Raw genomic sequence first — 18,976 nt, forward strand, 5'->3', positions numbered from 1 at the left:
TCCTCCCCCTCCCGCCCTCGCTCCTCCCTCCCCTGCCGCCTGCCCCTGCCCGGCTCCCTCCTCGGTGCCCTGGGGCTGGGGGGCGGGAGTGGGTGGGAGGGGGGTTGGGCGGGGCAGCCCCGGACGCCTGGGTCTCTGCCCCTCCCATTTGCTGGGCTTCCGTGGCTCCATCCCCAGGAGGCTGGGCAAGGCTGGCAGAAGAGGTCAGTGTCCTGGGCCCATGATGCCACCCTTTCTCTCTGGCACTTTTCCCCTTCCTGCCATTTAGGGGGACTGGTTGGGTTCCCTGGCCCGGCTGTGTGGTTCAGTGAAGCCAATCTCTGCTAACTCCCCAGGGGAGACGATGGGAGCTTTATCTCCGGGGGTGGAGTGATGGGGCTGCGGGTACGAAGCAAATGCCACTGTCTTTACCCTTTGCTCAGCCTTCACCTGCAGGTCAAGGTAGTCTCCACTTCCCCTAGCCTATCCCAGGTCGTCTTTTGGTGCCAGGAGCAAACTGGTTTACCTAGTGGGATTGGGGGGGGGGGGTGCTGCTGAGGCACGGAAGGGGTTGTGGAAGACCTCCTCCTCTCACCCTGCCTTGAGTCCAGGATTTAGGATCCCTGGGTCCCTGGCTGCCAATGTTGTCCCCACCTTGAATCTGGAAAGGGAGAGACTGGTGAGGAGGGCAGGAGGAACTGTAGCTGGGAGTGGGAGGAGCCTGGGGCTGGGTGTGAGGGAGAAAGCCTAAGCAGAGGGTGTGTGTCGGCCTTAACCAGCGCCTGCTTGCCTGGTAGATGCGCCACGAATGTTGTTGACTCTCTGTGTGTGTGTGTGTGTGTGTGTGTGTGTGTGTGTGTGTGTGTGTCTGACTTCAGCATGACCACCAAAGAGTCTCAGGCCAACAGTGGGAACCCAGGGGTTTGTCTCCATTCTACTGCAGGCAGAGTGAGAGAAAAGGAGGGGTCTGAAATCCAGGCTCTGTGCATGGACCCCAAACACTTCCATAGGCACGAGGGGTGGGAGTGAGAAAGGAGAGAAGGGGAGCAGTAATAGGGGCTGAGCTGGGCTGGAGGGACGCACCCAAAGGATCTTCCCCCAGCAACAGTCCCTGGGTGGCCAGCACTGGGGATGTGGGCTCCTGATCACATCATCACATTTTCCATACAGAAATTACTCTGCTCTGTCCTCACTGCCACCCCGGGGGCCAGGTGTCCTTCCTCCTAGGAAAGGCCACTTTTGGTAGCCAGAGTCAGGTGACGGAGAGGGGGAAAGAAGGGGCGTGCTGTGGCTCTCTCAGGAGAACAGGAGACGTCAATGGGGGGGGGCAGACAAGGCCCTCCCTTTCACTCCAGGGGTGGAAAGAACTGGGAATAGGTACTCCAGGGTCCCGTCCCCAGGTGGCCTGGCTGCTGTTGACTTTGCTTGGTTACCCTGGGAGCAGCACTCAGCAGCGCGGGAGGGGCGAGTATCAGGGAATTGGACCCAGGCATCCAGGCTGGGGTGGGATGGCTCCGGCCTGTGTGGCAGGGATCCTGCCAGGAGGCTACGGAGTTAACCCCTCCTGTCCTGATGCTGGCGGCAGTCAGAAGAAGGGCGGGCCCAAGTGCGGTTTGTGAATGTGGCCCCAATTCCCCCTCCCTGTCCCAACACATCTGTACTTGGTTTACAGTGAATGAGTCTCCTGTCCTCATGACCGGGCAAGGGCACCGCTCCCTCCTTGGCCCTTGGCCGGGCATCCTGACACAGAACCAGGCACCACCCCCATGACACTCTTCCTGCTGGAAATCTCCTCTCCCAACTCTTCCCCACTCTCCTTCTTAAAGGGGCTCAGAGGCTGGTCCCAGAGGCCAAGAGCTAGGGCTCTAGAACTGTGCAGCTGGGGTAGCAGCTGGGGACCAGGAAGCTAAAGGGGGCAGGGGGTACCAAACCCTTGTGGTGGCCTGGAAAGGGTCAGCAAGTCTAAAATTCCATCTCATCTATCTCTGCCCTTCTCTTTGTTTTGGTTTGTCTGTCTGTCTGCCTCTGTCTTTGTCTCTGGTGGTGTTTGTCCATCCATCCGCCTTTGGTAACTGTGGCTCCTCCCTTCGGGTGGCCTGCTCCGTCCCCAGCCAAGGACTGCAGCCAGGGGGCGATGCCCGGGAAGACCCGCCCTGTGCCGGCCCCTCCCCTCGGGATTGCCGCGCCTCCGCCCCCGCCCCTCCCTGGGACCCAATGACTGGGGTCTGTTTGGAAGTCAAAACAAAAAGCCAGCAGACTGGGGATCAGGGAAGTGGAGCATTGTGAGGGGTTCGGATTCTTCTTCTCTCCGTCTTGCAATGGAATCAGGGTTCCGTCCAGGGATTTCAGCAGGAGACTTGGGAAGAGGGCCTCCTACTCTGGAAGCTGGTTTCTTCTTCCCTTCTGTCATCCCTATTTCAAGCCTTTACTGTTTGTGGTTGCTCCACCGGGTCACCCTGGCAACTTGAAGAAATTATTTCTTGGGCGCCTCAGGACCAGGCTTCCTTTGCTTCCCTCATCACAAAGACCAAAAGGAGAGATACAGAGGACAGGACATCCAACCCACCTGCCCTGACTGTTCTTGTTTGCCCCACCTCTTATTGTCATCCTTCCCTCCCCCCACCAGCATGAGGACACTGAATGGGTAATTATCCCATGCCCACACTTGTGGTGGGGAGAACATCCTATGCCTCGCTCAGAGGTGGCTGGCAGATGTCTGCAGGAGGTGGGGGAGCTATGTTACAGCCCCCAAGGACATCATTAAGGCACGGAAGTGCCATTGGAGCTTGGAGGCCAGGGCACCCAGGGAGAGTGTGATGAAAACATGTTTTGTACAACACGTGTCTTCTCTTTTCCCTTCCTCCCCTCTTTTCCCACCTCCTCCCTCAGACCTGCCCCGTGCCAAGGCTGGTGCCAGCCCTGTCCTGAGTGCTTGCTCAATTCCACCCCTCTTACCAGGCCTCTTCTGCTTGCCAGTTTGTCGGCTTTCCTGGTGAATGACTTTGTGTGTGGAAGGCCCTTCCTGGCCCCCAGTGCCGCCCAGATCGCCAGGAATAAGGCCTTGATTTTGAAACACAAGACTGGGGGACTAGCCTAAACAACTCTAGGAGTTTCTTCCCTGAACATGCATCCTTCGTTAATTTAAGAAATCTTCTTTAAGTACCCACTGTGTGCCAAGCACTCTACTAGACCCTGGGAATACCCAGAGATGGTTCCTGCAGCCGCGGGCTCAAAATCTGGTGAAGGAGTCAGATGTTTACCAAATAATCTGCAAAATTGCAAGTAATAAGTAGTGCGCAGAGGCATAGGGCACAATGAGAGGGGTAATAGGGGGACCTCCCCCAGCTGAGGAGATCAGGAAAGGCTTCTAGGAAAAACTGACGAGTGGAGAGAAAGGAAGGCAACAAAAGAATATGTGCAAAGGGCCTGAAACAGGATACTGGCTCCTAGCCACCCTCTCCCCCAGGGAAAGAAGAGGGTCCCTCCACTCTTGTTCCCCACCTGGATTTTGATACAGTACAAGGGAGAGATGATAAGCACCTCCTAAAAGCCACAGTGGGGCCCCGGGGACACCTGGTAACTCCTTGATTTCCTCCTCCGGAAATTTCTCCTCCTTGATTTTCCTTTCCCGGAAAGGGAAATAGAGGCACAGATAGAGAAGAGGAAACCACAGGCTTAGGCCTCAGATTATACACAGAATACAAGGCCCCATATTGCTGGCAGATCCCCCAGGGTAAGGGATTCCTGTGTTTGCCTAGTTGGAGCCTCACCAGACAGAAAAGCCTTTTCCTCCAAGCTGTTCTGCCATGCACCCTTCCCCCTCCCTGATCCAGCCCTGACCTGTCCCACTCCCAGGAATGAGTAGCAGGTCTAGTTGTCTGGAGTCCATGTGAGGGGAGAGCTCCCGGGGTCTGTCAGTGGTCATGTGGGTGGGTGTAGCAGTGTTTTGTACACCCTCAATCCAGGAGTTAGAGGGTTCTCTCTGCTCTGTCCACTGGGGGGCTTCCAGTTCCTCTTGGCTAGACACCAAGGTGCCAAGGTTCTTCCTTTCTGAGGATAAGGAATTGAAGGCCCATTGGAGGAAGGAGCAGGCTCCTTTGTGGCCCTGCCTCCTCTGGAGCTGGCAAAGAGGTAATGGGACCAATGGGCTTAAATTCCAGCCCTACTCTGACCCACTTTCCTCCCTGTGCCCACATTCCCTGGAGCCAGAGTGGTGGGTGGGGCCGAACTGGCACCCCCGCACCCACACCTGGGACTTCCCCGAGATGGAAACTCCCAGAACCCTGGTGTCCTATCTCCATGGCCAGCTCCCACCAACTGCCTGGGATCAGTTCAGCTTCCGTTGGATCCCACTGTCTGCCAGCTCTCCACCAGACCACAGATCCACCTGAGCTCCAGGGGCCTTCGCCAAAGATGTTGTCCCACTCTCTGGGGCTATCTTTGATATCTGGCTGCTTCTAGTAGTTTCTAGTAGCTTGATATCTAGTAGCTTCCTTTGAAGAAAAGATGTGGGGCTGGGGCCAGGGGGTTGGGAAGCTATCCTTTGTTGAGCACCTACTGTGTTCCAGGCACTGTGCTAGGCATGTGCCTTAACCCACACAGCAGTCCAGAGGGGTGGCAGATAAGATCCCACGTTATCATTTCACGGAAGAGGGAGCTGAGAATCAGAGAAGTTAAGCAGCTTGCCCAGATTGCACAGTTAGGAAGTGGCAAAGCTAAAATGGGAACCCAGGTCCTGGTGGTCCTGAGCGCTCTTTTTTTTTTTTTTTTAAAGATTTTATTTATTTATTTGACAGAGATCACAAGTAGTCAGAGAGGCAGGCAGGGAGAGAGAAGAGGAAGCAGGCTCTCTGTGGAGTAGAGATTCCGACGTAGGACTTGATCCCAGGACCCTCCTCTTCCGCAGCTGCCCCTCTCTCCATGGGATGGGAGACTTGGGAAATTCAATGCAATCCAGCAAACACTTATCACCCGCTTTGTGCAAGGCACTGATAGGTACCAGAAATACAGAGAAAGTCGCTGTGCTTAAGATCTGGTGGAAAAAATAGATACGTGGGCTAGAAAGTATCTAACTTCTGCATCTTGATCTGAACAGGTGGCATGGACCAGAGGGGAAAAAAAGTGATACTTTATTTTCTCTTTCTAGGCAGAATATATAAATACATTACGAACAGGGTACAGATAAACTGGGACAAACCAAAAACCTATTTAACTGCCATCCAAGTCAAGAAATAGTATTTCCTGGGTGCCTGGGTGGCTCAGTCGTAAGCGTCAGGTCATGATCCCAGAGTCCTGGGATCCAGCCCGGCATTGGGGTCCCCACTCCATGGCAAGCCTGCTTCTCCCTCTCCCACTTCCCATGCTTGTGTTCCCTCTCTCTCTGTCTCTCTCTGTGCCAGGTAAATAAGTACAATCTTTTTTTTTTTTCTTTAAAGATTTTATTTATTTATTTGACACAGAGAGATCACAAGTAGGCAGAGAGGCAGGCAGAGAGAGAGAGGAGGAAGCAGGCTCCCTGCTGAGCAGAGAGTCCGATGCGGGACTCGATCCCAGTACCCTGAGATCATGACCTGAGCCGAAGGCAGCGGCTTAACCCACTGAGCCACCCAGGCGCCCCGTAAATAAGTACAATCTTAAAAAAAGGAAAAAGAAATAGTATTTCCTGCACTCCAGAAGTTCCCTGTGTCCCATAATTTCTTTATTTTGTTTTAAGATTTTACTTATTTATTTGACGAGAGAGAGAGAGAGAGAGAGAGAGAGAGAGAGAGATCACAAGCAGGCAGAGAGGCAGGCAGAGGGGGAGGGGAAGCAGGCTCCCTGCTGAGGCAGAGAGCCCAATAGGATGCTGGGCTTGAGGAGAGCCAAAGGCAGAGGCTCAACCCACAGAGCCACCCAGGCACCTCTCTTCCCATAATTTCTTTCCTCCCCTCAGAAGTAACTAACCACTATCCTGACTTTTGTGATAATCATCTCCTTGCATTTTTTAAAAGATTTTATTTATTTATTTATCTATCTATCTATCTATTTATTTATTTATTTATCTTTTGAGAGAGAGAGAGCAGGGAGAGGGGCAGAGGGACAAGTGGACTCCCCACTGATCAGGTTGCCTGGCATGGGGGCATGGGGCTTGATCCCAGGACCCTGAGACCATGACCCCAGCCAAAGTCAGATGCCTAGCAACTGAGCCACCCAGGGGTCCCTTCCTTGTTTTCCCTTATAGTTTTAGCGCCTATGTATGCATCCTTAAATAATATTACTTAATCTTGTCTTTTTTTGAGGTTTATGTAAATGAAATGACACTGTATTACTCTTTTGTGTCTTCTTTTGTTCAACTTTCTGTTTATGAGACATATCCAAGTTGTTGCACATAACTCCCTTTTTATTATTGCATAGTACTCAGTTGCATAAATATATCACTATTTATGTTTTTATCCTACTGTTGGGAGATGTTTGAGTTGTTTTCAGTATGCCCATCATAACTAACATGGCTAAGAACATTTTTATTTTTTTTAAAGATTTTATTTATTTATTTGACAGACAGAGATCACATAGGTAGAGAGGCAGGCATAGAGAGAAGGGGGGAAGCAGGCTCCCTGCTGAGCAGAGAGCCTGATGTGGGACTTGATCCCAGGACCCTGAGATCATGACCTGAGTTGAAGGTAGAGGCTTAACCCACTTAGCCACCCAGGCACCCCTGGCTAAGAACATTCTTGCATGTGTTTTCCAGGGCATACATGCAAGAGTTCTTCCAGGCTATAAAACTAAGAGTCCTGGGGGACACCTGGTGGCTCAATTTGTTAAGAGTCTGCCTTCGGCTCCTGATTCCCAGGATCCTGGGATCAAGTCCCACATCCAGCTCCTGGCTCAGCAGAGAGCTTGCTTCTCCCTCCTACTTTGCCTGCTGCTCTCCCTGCTTGTACTCTCCCTCTCTGTTAAATGAATAAATAAAACCTTTAAAAAAAAATCTTAAAAAAAAAAATTAAGATTCCTGGGGCACTGGCTGTCTCAAGTAGTAGAGCATACAACTCTTGATCTCAGGGTCGTGAGTTCAAGCCCCACATTGGGTGTAGAACTTACTTGAAAAGCCAAACTGGGATACCTGGGTGGCTCAGTCAGTTAAGTGTCTGCCTTCCACTCAGGTCATGATCCTGGAGTCCTGGGATCAAGCCCCACATTAGGCTCCCTGCTCAGTGGGTAGCCTGTTTCTCCCTCTCCCTCTGCTTGCTGCAAAGCTTACTTGTGCTCTCTCACTCTCGCTCTCTCTGTGTCAAATAAATAAATAAATAAATAAAATCTTTAAAAAAGAAAAAAGCCAAACCAAACCTTAGAGTCAAAGTGTTCCTACGGGCAATCTCTATTAGATAATGCCCAACTGTTTTCCAAAGTGGTTACACCAAATACACAGGAAGAATGTTCTAATCACGGGTCAGGAGTGAGACCAAGAAGACCCATACACTTTCTTGCCTAAAACCCTCCTTGGTTTCCCTTTTACTGGAGTAAGATCCAAGTCCCTGCGGGGGTTCCCAGGGCCTTGCGTGTTGGGGGCCCTGCCCTGTTCCCTACCTGTGCCATTAGGACTCTCCCCTTTACCCCCAGTCCCACCAGGGTCCCCACCTCTGCCCCACCCCCATCCTTCTGTTGAATGTTCTTCCACTAGATCTTTCCTTGGCTCTCTCCCTCATTTCCTTCAAGTCTTTGCTAAAATATCCCTTCTTGGTGACACTTTCCTTGACCACTTAATTTAATTTAATTTTTTAAAAGATTTTATTTATTTGGCAGAGAGAGAAAGAGATCACAAGTCTGGAGAGGGGAAGAGGGAGAAGGAGACTCCCCGCTGAGCAGGGAGCTTGATGCGCTACAGGGCTCCATCCCAGAGAACTCTGGGATCATGACCTGAGCCAAAGGCAGATGCTTAACTGACTGAGCCACCAACGCAGGCAACGCAGACCACCAAATTTGATACTACAACTTCCCACATTCCTTATCCCCTCCTCAGTTTTGTTTTTCTCCATAGCCCAGCCACCTGGGATACATTCAGCCTCAGATAGCTCCCCCTTGATCTGCTGGGGCTTTACAGATTGTATCTCCCCAAAACTTTTTTTTTTTTAAGATTTTATTTATTTATTGGACAGTGAGAGAGGGAACATAAGCAGGGGGAGTGGGAGAGGGAGAGGCAGGCTTTCCGTCAAGCAGGGAGCCCAATTCGGGGCTTGATCCCAGGACCATAGGATCATGAGCTGGGTCAAAGGCAGACGCCCAACAACTGAGCCACCTAGGCACCCCTCCCCGCAAACTTTTAAGTGCTGTCATACCTGCCAGTTTGGGGGTTGACTAGTTGCTCCTGCCGATGGACCCATCTCTCTGAGCCCCTTGTTATCAGGGCACCCTGGCTTTCCCACAGCTATTCTCATGCTCTGAAATCAGCTCCTGTATTTGTTTATTTACTGGTTTGGTTTTGGTCCCCACCCTGCCCCACCCCTCACTTTCACGGGAGCTTTGTGAAAGAGTTAACTTAGCTGTCTTACTCACTACCTGCTACACGATAAGTCCTCAATAAATACAGTCTTCCAGAGACAGCCGGGCACCCCACCCCCACACCTGGGATTTGCCCTGGCTGGAAATCCCCAGAACCTAAGCATCCTCCCTTCACTGCCAGCTCCCGCCAACATCCCTGGCTCAGTGTCTCAGACAGGCCTGCTGCACAGGCTGCTGCTGCTGCTGCTGCTTCCCTAAATCCCCTGGGGACTGTCTGGGAGCTGGAAGCAGCTGGTCTGGCTGTTGGGCCAGTGGCCATCAGGGCCAGAGCAGCACGTCGGGCAGGGGTCCTTACCCAGGCAGGTGTCAAGTCCCCAAGTATCCGGAGCTCAAGAAAAAACATTTTGATTGAATAAAGGGGAAGACTTCAGAGATGGGAGAACCTCACCAGGCAGAGAAGAGAAAAAGAGCACTGGAGCAGAGCAAAAGGAACAGTGGAAACAAAGGACTGGAGGCATGAAAGCGAGAGTGTCAGATTCAAGGCGTTCTGTGTTCTGCGCGCTGGAACTGGCTGGAGAGTTTTCCGTGGAGGGTAGCAACCTAGGAGAGCATCCCTGGGCAGGCCTTGAAGGGGAGGGCTGGCTGGGGAGGTCTGAGCTCCAAGCAGGATCAGCAAAGGCTCAGCGAGTCTTAGATTTTTAATCCTGCTCCCACCCCTGCCTCTTTTAGTCTGCCCCTCCTACTTCACCCCTGCCTTTCCCTTTACCCAGCCCCCAGCCTGGCCACTCCTGCAGCTAAATGGACTTCTCTCTCGGCCTACGCTTGGGACCTCGGAACAAGAAACCCACCCACCAACAGCCCCCTCCACCCTCTGGGCACGGCCCACCAGCAGCAGCCTCTCCTTGCCTGTCCTGTCCCCCTTCTGTCTGTTTTTGCCCCTGCCCTAGCTGTCCTCCTCCCACCTGCTCCTGCACCGCCTATCCCTCCTATGCAGCCCCCTGCCCCTCCTGTCCAAGCCTCCCTGGCCCACCCTGTACTTGCTCCTGCTCTCCCTGCCCTGCCTGCCCTCCCTTGAATTGTCCATACAACTCCTGCAGCTTGTGCACTGGTCCGCACTTGACCTGCGGCCACGGCTCACCTTGCCCAAATTACCCTTGCTTCAAAGGCCAAGCTGCCTGTCCCAGCTCCTGCCTGGGCTGCAGTGACAACTGTGGCTGTGGCCGAGGGGCTCCTCCAGGCTCCACTGGCCACTGCTTCAGGGGACAACGCACCTCTCAGAGGCACTGTCTGATAGTCTAGCTGGGCTGTTGCCCCCGCCTCCTGAGAGATTGTCAGGCTCCTGGAGCCCTTTGGCCAACTGCTTCCTCTGGGGGGAGGCAGAAGTTCTGGAGTGAGGATAGGGATCAGCTAAATACCTTCACCCAGGCAGGTAGAGACAGAAGGCTGCTCAGAGACCCAGCCTCCCCCGCTCAGTACCTGAGAGCGGTGCATCCACTTTGATGTTAGTTTCTGGGTATGCTCCCCTGGTTCCAGAACATCCTCTTCTGCCACTTCTGGAATGGAAATCGTGCTTCCCAGAGCCTCCGTCGTGGCCGCTGAAGGTGAGCAAGTTGGCTGTTCTCTTCCTCTAGTCAACCTCTGCTGGAGATCCTTCTTGGCTCATTGTCTCTGTAGTTTTTGTGGATAAGGTGCATTCCTCCTCCAGAGTCAGGAGGGGATTCTTGGTCCAGGGGACATTTCTTGCCCCCTGGACCTCTACCCATCTCCCTGACTGACGCAAAAGTCTCTGGATCCCTTACCTCCCACCGTGAGTGGGGCAAAGAAGGTCAATGGCTCTAGGACCAGAAGAGAATGCTGAGCAGAGGGTTCCTGGCTCTTCCCTCCCCTTGGATCTCATGACATCCTTCTTGGTACTTTGCTTCTAGGAACCTGGCATTCTCTGCCTGGATATCTTGTCTTTCAAATCTTTGAGTACTCACGCAGTCTCATGACCTTAATCTTCCATCAATAATCGCATCTGCTACATCCATGCTCATCTGGCATGGGATAAGGGAAGCTGGGAACCCTGGACTCAGGCTCCCAGTGATCCCATCCACATAGCTAGTCAGAATCCCAGGTCCCTGGGGGTGGGGATGGGAGTTTGGAGAAGCAACCAAGAGGAAGCTGGAAGTAAAAGCCCCAGGTATCTGCCCAGGCCTGGGCCCTAACCTGAGAGCCTCTAAGCTCCTCTCCACATTCCTCAAGTCCTCTGACACTAGTCTGTTTCAGTGTTCTTTTTTTTTTTTTAAAGATTTATTTTTTTGACAGAGAGCACAAGGAGGGGTAACAGCAGGCAAAGGGAGAGGAAGAAGCAGACTCTCTGCTGAGCAGGGAGCCTGACACGGGGCTCAATCCCAGGACCCTGGGATCATGACCTTAGATGAAGGCAGAGGCTCAACTGACTGAGCCACCCAAGTGACCCCCCCTTATTTTTAAAATTTTATTTTGTTTCACAGAGCACCTGGGTGGCTCAGTCGGTTAAGCCTCTGCCTTTGGCTCTGGTCATGATCCCAGGGTCCTAGGATCAAGCCCCATGTGGGGCTTCCGGCTCAGTGAAGAGTCAGCTTCTCCCTCTCCTTCTGCCACTCCCCATGGTGCTCACGTGCTCTCTCCCTCTCTCTCTCTGTCAAATAAATAAAAATTTTTAAAAAGATTTTATTTCGTTTCAGTATTCTCTTTCTCAGCCTCCTTTTCTGGGACCCTTTGTTCTTTCCTTTCTATCTCTGTATAGCCTTCTGTTTACCTTTCCTCTCTCTGTCTATATCACTCCCTCCATTTCTACTTCCTTCTTTCTATCACTGGGACATTCTGCTTTCACCTAACTTTGTCTCTACATCAGTTTTCCCCATTCTCTATCCCTCTATTTCGCTCTCCATTTCCCCATCTAATTAATTCATTAATTTAAAAAAAAAATTTTTTTTTTGACAGAGAGAGAGAGCACAAGCAGGGTAAGTGGCAGGCAGAGGGAGAGGGAGAACCAGGCTCCCTGCTGAACAAGGAGCCTGATGTGTGACTCAGTCCCAGGACCCTGGGATCATGACCTGAGCTGAAAGCAGATGCTTAACCGACTAAGCCACCCAGGCACCCTTCTCCATCTAATTTAAAGTTTATTTAACATATATGTCTTTTTCTTTCCCCCTTCCCTGTCTCAATCTGTGTCATCATCTCTATCTGCTTTCTTGGTCTTTCAGTTCACCTTATACATCTCTCTCTCTTTTTAAAGCAAGCTTTACGCCCAACTCAGGATGCCGAAGTCCAGAGTTGCATGCCCCGCTCTGTTTTTCTATCCTATTCTGCTTCTGGTACATTTCATTCTCCATGTCTTTCATTTCTATTTCCCTTTCTGTCCTTGTCTCCCTCCCTGTCTTCTGGGTCTAGCTGTTTTTTGTTTTGTTTTTTACTTCCTTCTTTAAAAAAGATTTTATTTATTTGACAAAGAGAGATCACAAGGCAGAGAGGTAGAGAGGCAGGTAGAGAGGAGCAGGAAGTGGGGGAAACAGGCCCCCTGCTGAGCAAAGAGCCCAATGTGGAGCTTGATCCGGGGACACTAGGATCTTGACCTGAGCTGAAGGCAGAGGCTTAACCCACTGAGCCACTCAGGCGCCCCTTTTTTTTACTTCCTATCTCCTTTTCTGCCTCTCCATATTTGCCTTCTCTCTCCCTAGGTCCTACAAGTACCTACACACCATGCCTGTGTCATGCCTCTCTCATTGCTGCATGAGGTCCAGGACAGTGAATCCTCCAATGTCTGTCCCACACATGTCCCAAGCACTGGTGTGGGTAAGGGCCAGAGACAGCTACCAGAATAGTCCTTCCTTTCCCCGTCCATGATCCAGGCAATCTATCCCTACTCAGCTTTAAGCTCAAACTTTTTAAAAATGATGTTTCTTTTACCTTCTTTTTTTTTTTTAGAGATTTTATTTATTTATTTGACAGGCAGAGATTACAAGTAGGCTGAGAGGCAGGCAGAGAGAGAGAAGGAGGAAGCAGGCTCCCTGCTGAGCAGAGAGCCCAATGCAGGGCTCGATCTCAGGACCCTGGGATCATGACCTGAGCCGAAGGCAGAGGCTTTAACCCACTGAGCCACCCAGGCACCCCTCACCTTCTTTTTTTAAAAGATTTTATTTATCTGACAGAGAGAGACACAGCAAGAGAGGGAACACAAGCAGGGGAGTGGGAGAGAGAGAAGCAAGCTTCCTGTTGAGCAGGGAGCCTGATGCAGGGCTCCATCCCAGGACTCTGGGATCATGACCTGAGCCAAAGTCAGCTGCTTAACAACTGAGCCACCCAGGTGCCCCTTCTTCCAACTTCTTATTCTGAAAATCAGCAATAAAGGAGAAGAACTGGGGACACCTGGCCGACTTAATCTGTGGAGTATGCAACTCTTGATTTTGGGGTTGTAGGTTCAAGTCCCACATTAGGTATAGAGGTTACTTTTATAAAAGTCTTTGGGGGAAAAAAAAGAATTAAGCATTTACGCTGCCTGTCCTATATAAACTATATTTCAGGATAGCCAAATAGTTCCAAGTGGTGGAGAAAACTTCTCATTTACTGAAGAATTCCAGCTAATATAAAAGAAATATGGAATTAGAAAAATCATTTTGCAACCCTTAATGAAATAATGGATCAAAGCAAGAATTATGAATGGATGAAACCAAAGATGACAGTGGATGGGGAGCTTTATAATGGAAGAATCAATCTGTCACCACCCGACCCCACTAATAGGTCTTACCATCACCAAAAGGGGCACAACCACCCACCGTCTAACTCTAGATGTGATGTAATCTGAAGCCCTCAGCACCACCTGTGAAAGACTGTTGCCAAACAAAGGAACAAACACACAAAAAAGCTGAATGTGATTCATATCAAACCTATAGAACTAACTTCCATTCAACAGGAAATATCAGGGATGGAGGAACAACTTAAATGACACAACGAAGAAGTGAGAAGTCACATCCAGAATGTGGAATCTTTTCAACGAAATCAGACCCAACTTCTTCAACTACTGAATGGCTGGGGGGAGAGATAATAATAATAATAAATAATAATAATAAAAGGACAACTATTATATGGAACACATGGACACTGTTTGGTTCCTGATTTGGACAACCCAACTGTAAAAAGACCATTTTAGAGTTGGAGCCTTTTAATTATGGATTGTATATTTACAATGCCAAGAAATCAGTATTGATTTTGTTAGATGTAAAATGGCTTTGGAGTTAGGTTATGCAAGGAAAGGGCCTTATTTCCTGGAGATACATGTTGAGGTATGAGTGAAGTGAACTGTTGGATGAGTGTTACCAGTTAACATGGGCCGGCACTTTTTAGACTAATTTATCTGGATTCACTTACTGTTAGATATTTTGGCAAATAAAAAAGGACAGAAAGAAGGGAGAAGAAGGAACAAAGTGAAAAAATTAATATTATTGAATTAACCATATAGAGGTTCATAGAACTATACTCTCTACCTTTATGTATGTTTGAACATTTTCATAATAAAAGTTTTCATGATGCTCTTCTGGTGAGCAGGGTTCCTAGTTTTCCCAGAGCATCCTCCTACCTTCCTTGAAAACCAGAACTCCTCAATACACAGACCTCAGTCCTCCTTTCTCTCTACTAGAAACATGTCCTAGAGATAGGTTGTGCTCACAGGATGGCTTTTATTCCCTCTAGTCCTCTGCTGGCATATTTCCCATGTTAGGACCTTTCCCAGCTCTGCTTCTCAGTTCTGAGGGGACAGGGGAGACTTAAGACTAAATGATTTTTAATAGGTCCCACAATGTGCAAAAATAATCCAAAATAATGTAATCTTGCTGTAAGTCTCTCTCTGCCAGGTGCTTCTGAGCAAAATGTAGCTCAACAGTGGGAGAAAACTGCCCTCCCTCCTGGAGAACAGAAACCCAGGAATGTAAAGCCGTCCTGTTCCACTTCTGCTTTCATTCAGGATGACCTCCACCCTATGTTCTCACTCACTGAATGACCTTGGGGAAATGGTTTTTGAGTCTTTGTGTTTCTAGACGAATGCATGGGAATGACTATTCCTTTCTACTCTGTAGGATTTGTCAGTTAGGAATAAAGGCACTCTAGAACTTGCAGGATATAAATCTTAGCTGTTTACTTTGTCATAAGAAAGTATTTTTTGGAGTGATTCAATCTGTTAAGCACTGGACTCTTGATCGCAGTGTCATGAGTCCAAGCCCCGTGTTGGGCTCCACACTGGGCGTGGAGCTTACTTTAAAACAACAACAACAACAACAAACTATTTCTCAAAATATAATCCCAGGCTCTCCCACCTCTACCCTCCAAGCCTTAGTATAGTATATCACCTGTGCAAATGAGTGAACTCATTTGATCTTCTCAGAAACCACATGAATGTGGAACTGGAAAGATCTGGGTCCCAGTTCTAACTCTGCCTCTTACCATGAGATTCTGGGCCTATTATCTAAGCTTTCCAACTGTCAAGGATAATAGTACCTACCTTATGGGTTGTTGTGACATGACATAATTAATCTATAGCAGATGGCCCAGGAATTCTTAAAACAGAGTTTAGATGCATAGATAGGTAACTGTTTGATGAGTGTTACCAGCTAATATGGGCCAGCACTTTTTAGACTAATTTATATGGATTCGCTTACTCATTTATTCATCAAATATTTATTGCATGATTTTTACTTACTGATAACTTTATTATTATTATTATTATTATTATTATTATTTAAATCTCTGCACCCATCATGGGGCTGGTATCTGCCTCCCCCCATCAAGAGTCAGGTGCCTTCCAACTAAACGAGCCATGCAGTGCCCCCCAATTACTGTTTTAAGTACTGGGAATACAAGTGAACAAATAGATAAAAATCTGTAGGGAGAAGAGATAGTACGTAAGTAAAATATATAGTGTGCCAGATGGTTTTAAGTACTATGGAGAAGATGCAGCAAAGGGAATAGAGGCTAGAAGGACAGTAGGGAAATAACTAGCGGAGGTGGTGCTGCTGCTGTTTTAAACAGGATGGCCGAGGAAGGCCTCTTTGAGAAGGTGACATTTGAACAGAGAACTGTTGTGGGTATTTGGAAAAGAAACCAAACCTTTCAAGGCGCAGTATGCAAAGGCCTGGGAGATAGCCAATACAGATGGAGTAGAGTCTGGAGGGCGAACTGTAGATCAGGTCAGAGAAGTAGCGGAGGAACAAGGGAGAGAGGGTTTTGTAGGTTATTATAAAGACTTTGGCTTTTATGCTTAGTGAGATGGAAAGCCATTGGAGATACTACTAAGGCTGGAGTACAGGGAAAATAACCTCTCCAAGGTAACACAGCTGGTGGTGGTAAAAGTGGGCATTCAGGAACAGGGCTGAACTTTATTAGCCTTGGGTTTTTTTGTTTTGTTTTGTTTTGTTTTTTTTTAAGATTTTATTTATTTATTTGACAGAGAGAGACCACAAGTAGGCAGAGTGGGGTGGGCGGGGACAGGCCCCTTGCTGAGCAGAGAGCCCCATGCGGGCTCCATCCCAGGACCCTGGGATCATGAGCCCAGCGGAAGGCAAAGGCTTAACCCGCTGAGCCACCCAGGCGCCCCTTTTTTAGACTTTTTTACTTGGGCACTTCTCTCCTGTGACGGCAGGCAAAGGAACTGGGACATGAAGAAGTCGAAGAAGTCGTGTGGCTTGTCCAAGGCCACGCCGTGGTAAATGACAGGGGTGGGATTTGAGCCTTAGCCCGTCCTCATGCCGGAGTCCAAGTCCTTAACACCACACTGCCTCCCTCAGGTGTCTGGGCCATCCTGACGTCGGGCCTGGAGATCACTATAGTGAGAGAGGAGGAAAACCGGGGAGCCGGCTTGGCTTAGGGCAGCGGTGTTCCTTCGGATGCTCCAGACAACGAGTCTGCGGGACTGCGGGCATTCTCTCTGTCGCGGAGGGAGAGAGAGGAAATGGGTCTTTATTTCGGGGCAGCCCCGCAGGTACCCGGGAGTCGAAGTAGCGGGTGTCCCGGGAAGGCAGCGGACGAGGCCAGTTTACCGCAGGCTTGGCTACTTGGGCGCCAATCTTGAGCGCTACGGGGCGGAGTAGGGGCGGGGCTTGAACGCCTCACCCCGTCACGTGACGGGGCCATCATGGCGGCGGCCAGAGGCCTACCCGGCTCCCGGAAGCAGGCTGTGAGGGGCGGGCGCGCTGCTGGAACCCGAACCGGAGTAGGAGCCGGAGGTAGAGTGGGTAGGGCGGCCGGGCGGCCTGGAGCCGGACGTGTCCGGGGCGTCCCCGCAAACCGGGGCAGCAGGTGAGACGGGGTCTGGGCGAGGTGCGAGTAGGTGTGGCGGCGCTGGGCTGGGGCTAGGGGGCGCCGGGGGGTGCCTATGACCCGGAGGAGCGGGAATCCGAGATGCACGCGCGTGACCGTGAAGCAACTCAGGAGGCCTGCGCGGGCGGGAGGGATGCCCTCGACAAATGGAAAGACTTTGAGGCTAAAAACGAGCTCTCCAGAGAGATTGGGGGGTAGTAGAAGTATGCAAAAGGTGTAGTGGAAGAGGACAGCACCCCCTTAATTTGTGGAGCAGGGATTATGGGATTAGTGTATTAGAGGGACTCACTCTTCGCTATGCCAGGCAAGGGTGGGGCGAATACTCAATCTTCTCCGCTCTCCTCTTACCCCTCCCTGCCCCACAGTGTCCTAGGAGACCTACTCTGGCGGGCCACTCCTCCCACCCACCCGACTGGTCCCTCCGGTCTGAGCTCTAGGGGAGTGGAGTTGAGGGGTGGGGAAATGCAGTTGGGGGGGGTGGGGTGGGGGAGTGAAGCTGACTTCTGCTTAGACACCCAGCCCCTTGACACGTGCTACTTGGGCAATGGATGTGATTACGAGCCCCCCTTCTTCTCTAGGTCGTCCGGGGGCCCGCCATGCTGGTGACCGCCTATCTTGCTTTTGTGGTCCTCCTGGCCTCCTGCCTGGGGTTGGAACTGTCAAGATGCAGGGCAAAGCCCCCTGGAAGGGCCTGCAGCAACCCCTCCTTCCTTCGGTTTCAACTGGACTTCTATCAGGTCTACTTCCTGGCCCTGGCGGCTGACTGGCTCCAGGCCCCCTACCTCTATAAACTCTATCAGCATTACCACTTCCTGGAGGGTCAGATTGCCATCCTCTATGTCTGTGGCCTGGCCTCCACAGTCCTTTTTGGACTGGTGGCCTCCTCCCTTGTGGATTGGCTGGGTCGCAAGAAGTCTTGTGTCCTCTTCTCCCTCACTTACTCTCTGTGCTGCTTAACCAAACTCTCCTGGGATTACTTTGTGCTGCTGATGGGCCGAGCACTGGGTGGGCTGTCTACGGCCCTGCTCTTCTCGGCCTTTGAGGCCTGGTACATCCACGAACACATGGAGCGCCATGACTTCCCTGCTGAGTGGATCCCAGCTACCTTTGCCCGAGCTGCCTTCTGGAACCATGTGCTGGCTGTAGTAGCAGGTGTGGCAGCTGAAGCTGTGACCTGCTGGATGGGACTGGGGCCAGTAGCGCCCTTCGTGGCCGCCATCCCTCTCTTGGCTCTGGCTGGGGCCTTGGCCCTTCATAACTGGGGAGAGAACTATGATCGGCAGCGTGCCTTTTCAAGGACTTGTGCTGGAGGCCTCCGCTGCCTCCTGTCGGACCGCCGCGTGCTGCTGCTAGGTACCATACAGGCCCTGTTCGAGAGTGTTATCTTCATCTTTGTCTTCCTCTGGACGCCTGTGCTGGACCCACATGGGGCTCCACTGGGCATTGTCTTCTCCAGTTTCATGGCTGCCAGCCTGCTTGGCTCTTCGCTGTACCGCATCGCTACCTCCAAGAGGTACCACCTTCAGCCCATGCACCTACTGTCCCTTGCTGTCCTCATCGTTGTCTTCTCCCTTTTCATGTTGACTTTCTCCACCAGCCCAGGCCAGGAGAATCCAGTGGAGTCCTTCATAGCCTTTCTACTTATTGAATTGGCCTGTGGGCTCTACTTTCCCAGCATGAGCTTCCTGCGGAGAAAGGTGATCCCAGAGACAGAGCAAGCTGGCGTACTCAACTGGTTCCGGGTTCCCCTGCACTTACTGGCCTGCCTGGGGCTCCTGGTTCTCCATGACAGCGATCACAAAACGGGCACTCGGAACATGTTCAGCATCTGCTCTGCCGTCATGGTGATGGCTCTGCTGGCAGTGGTGGGGCTCTTCACCGTGGTCAGGCACAATGCCGAGCTGCGGGTGCCCTCACCCACGGGGGAGCCCTATGCCCCTGAGCTCTAACCCTGTTCCAGAACAAGGGGGCTGGGAAGGACTCTTGGATCCCACCTCTCCTGGGTTGTACAGATCCCTCCGTGACTGACTTTGCAACTCTCTGGCCCCTCAGCCTGCCCTGGGGCCCCTCCTGCCAGTGCTTTGAGTTGGAGAGCACGTGGGGGATGATGGCCTAGAAACAAAAGGCCAAACATTGCCTCTGTGTTACTCCCTCTCCCCTTTCCACTTAAAAATAAACACTTTTAATCGAT

The 18,976-nt window shown here is 51.1% G+C and overlaps 2 protein-coding genes across 10 annotated transcripts; both read left to right on the forward strand.

Moving 5' to 3' along the window:
• The first annotated feature begins 55 nt into the window (after positions 1 to 55).
• Positions 56 to 13,568, forward strand: LOC309869815 (uncharacterized protein). Of its 9 annotated transcripts, none has more exons than XR_014314357.1 (4): positions 127 to 203; positions 9,988 to 10,055; positions 12,159 to 12,273; positions 13,002 to 13,568. XR_014314357.1 is itself a non-coding variant. In XM_082741510.1 (2 exons), the coding sequence occupies exon 2, from the start codon at positions 9,253 to 9,255 to the stop codon at positions 9,751 to 9,753; it is 501 nt and encodes a 166-aa protein (XP_082597636.1). In that variant the 5' UTR covers positions 129 to 203; positions 9,225 to 9,252; the 3' UTR covers positions 9,754 to 9,844. The 9 variants fall into 9 exon arrangements, 1 of the variants encoding a protein (XP_082597636.1); XR_014314360.1 differs by having other exon boundaries at positions 138 to 203; positions 9,884 to 10,055; XR_014314354.1 differs by lacking the exon at positions 9,988 to 10,055 and having other exon boundaries at positions 56 to 203.
• Positions 13,569 to 15,971: 2,403 nt separating this feature from the next.
• On the forward strand, positions 15,972 to 18,976 carry MFSD5 (major facilitator superfamily domain containing 5). The gene is made up of 2 exons (XM_082741477.1): positions 15,972 to 16,764; positions 17,364 to 18,976. The coding sequence occupies exon 2, from the start codon at positions 17,382 to 17,384 to the stop codon at positions 18,732 to 18,734; it is 1,353 nt and encodes a 450-aa protein (XP_082597603.1). The 5' UTR covers positions 15,972 to 16,764; positions 17,364 to 17,381; the 3' UTR covers positions 18,735 to 18,976.

This window comes from Mustela nivalis (assembly GCF_964662115.1).
Source record: "Mustela nivalis genome assembly, chromosome: 7".
NCBI classification, from domain to species: Eukaryota; Metazoa; Chordata; class Mammalia; order Carnivora; family Mustelidae; genus Mustela; species Mustela nivalis.

Excerpts from the sequence above, each read along its gene's own strand:
- LOC309869815 (XM_082741510.1), top strand. The coding sequence starts at position 9,253 with ATGGACTTCTCTCTCGGCCTACGCTTGGGACCTCGGAACAAGAAACCC.
- MFSD5 (XM_082741477.1), top strand. The coding sequence starts at position 17,382 with ATGCTGGTGACCGCCTATCTTGCTTTTGTGGTCCTCCTGGCCTCCTGC.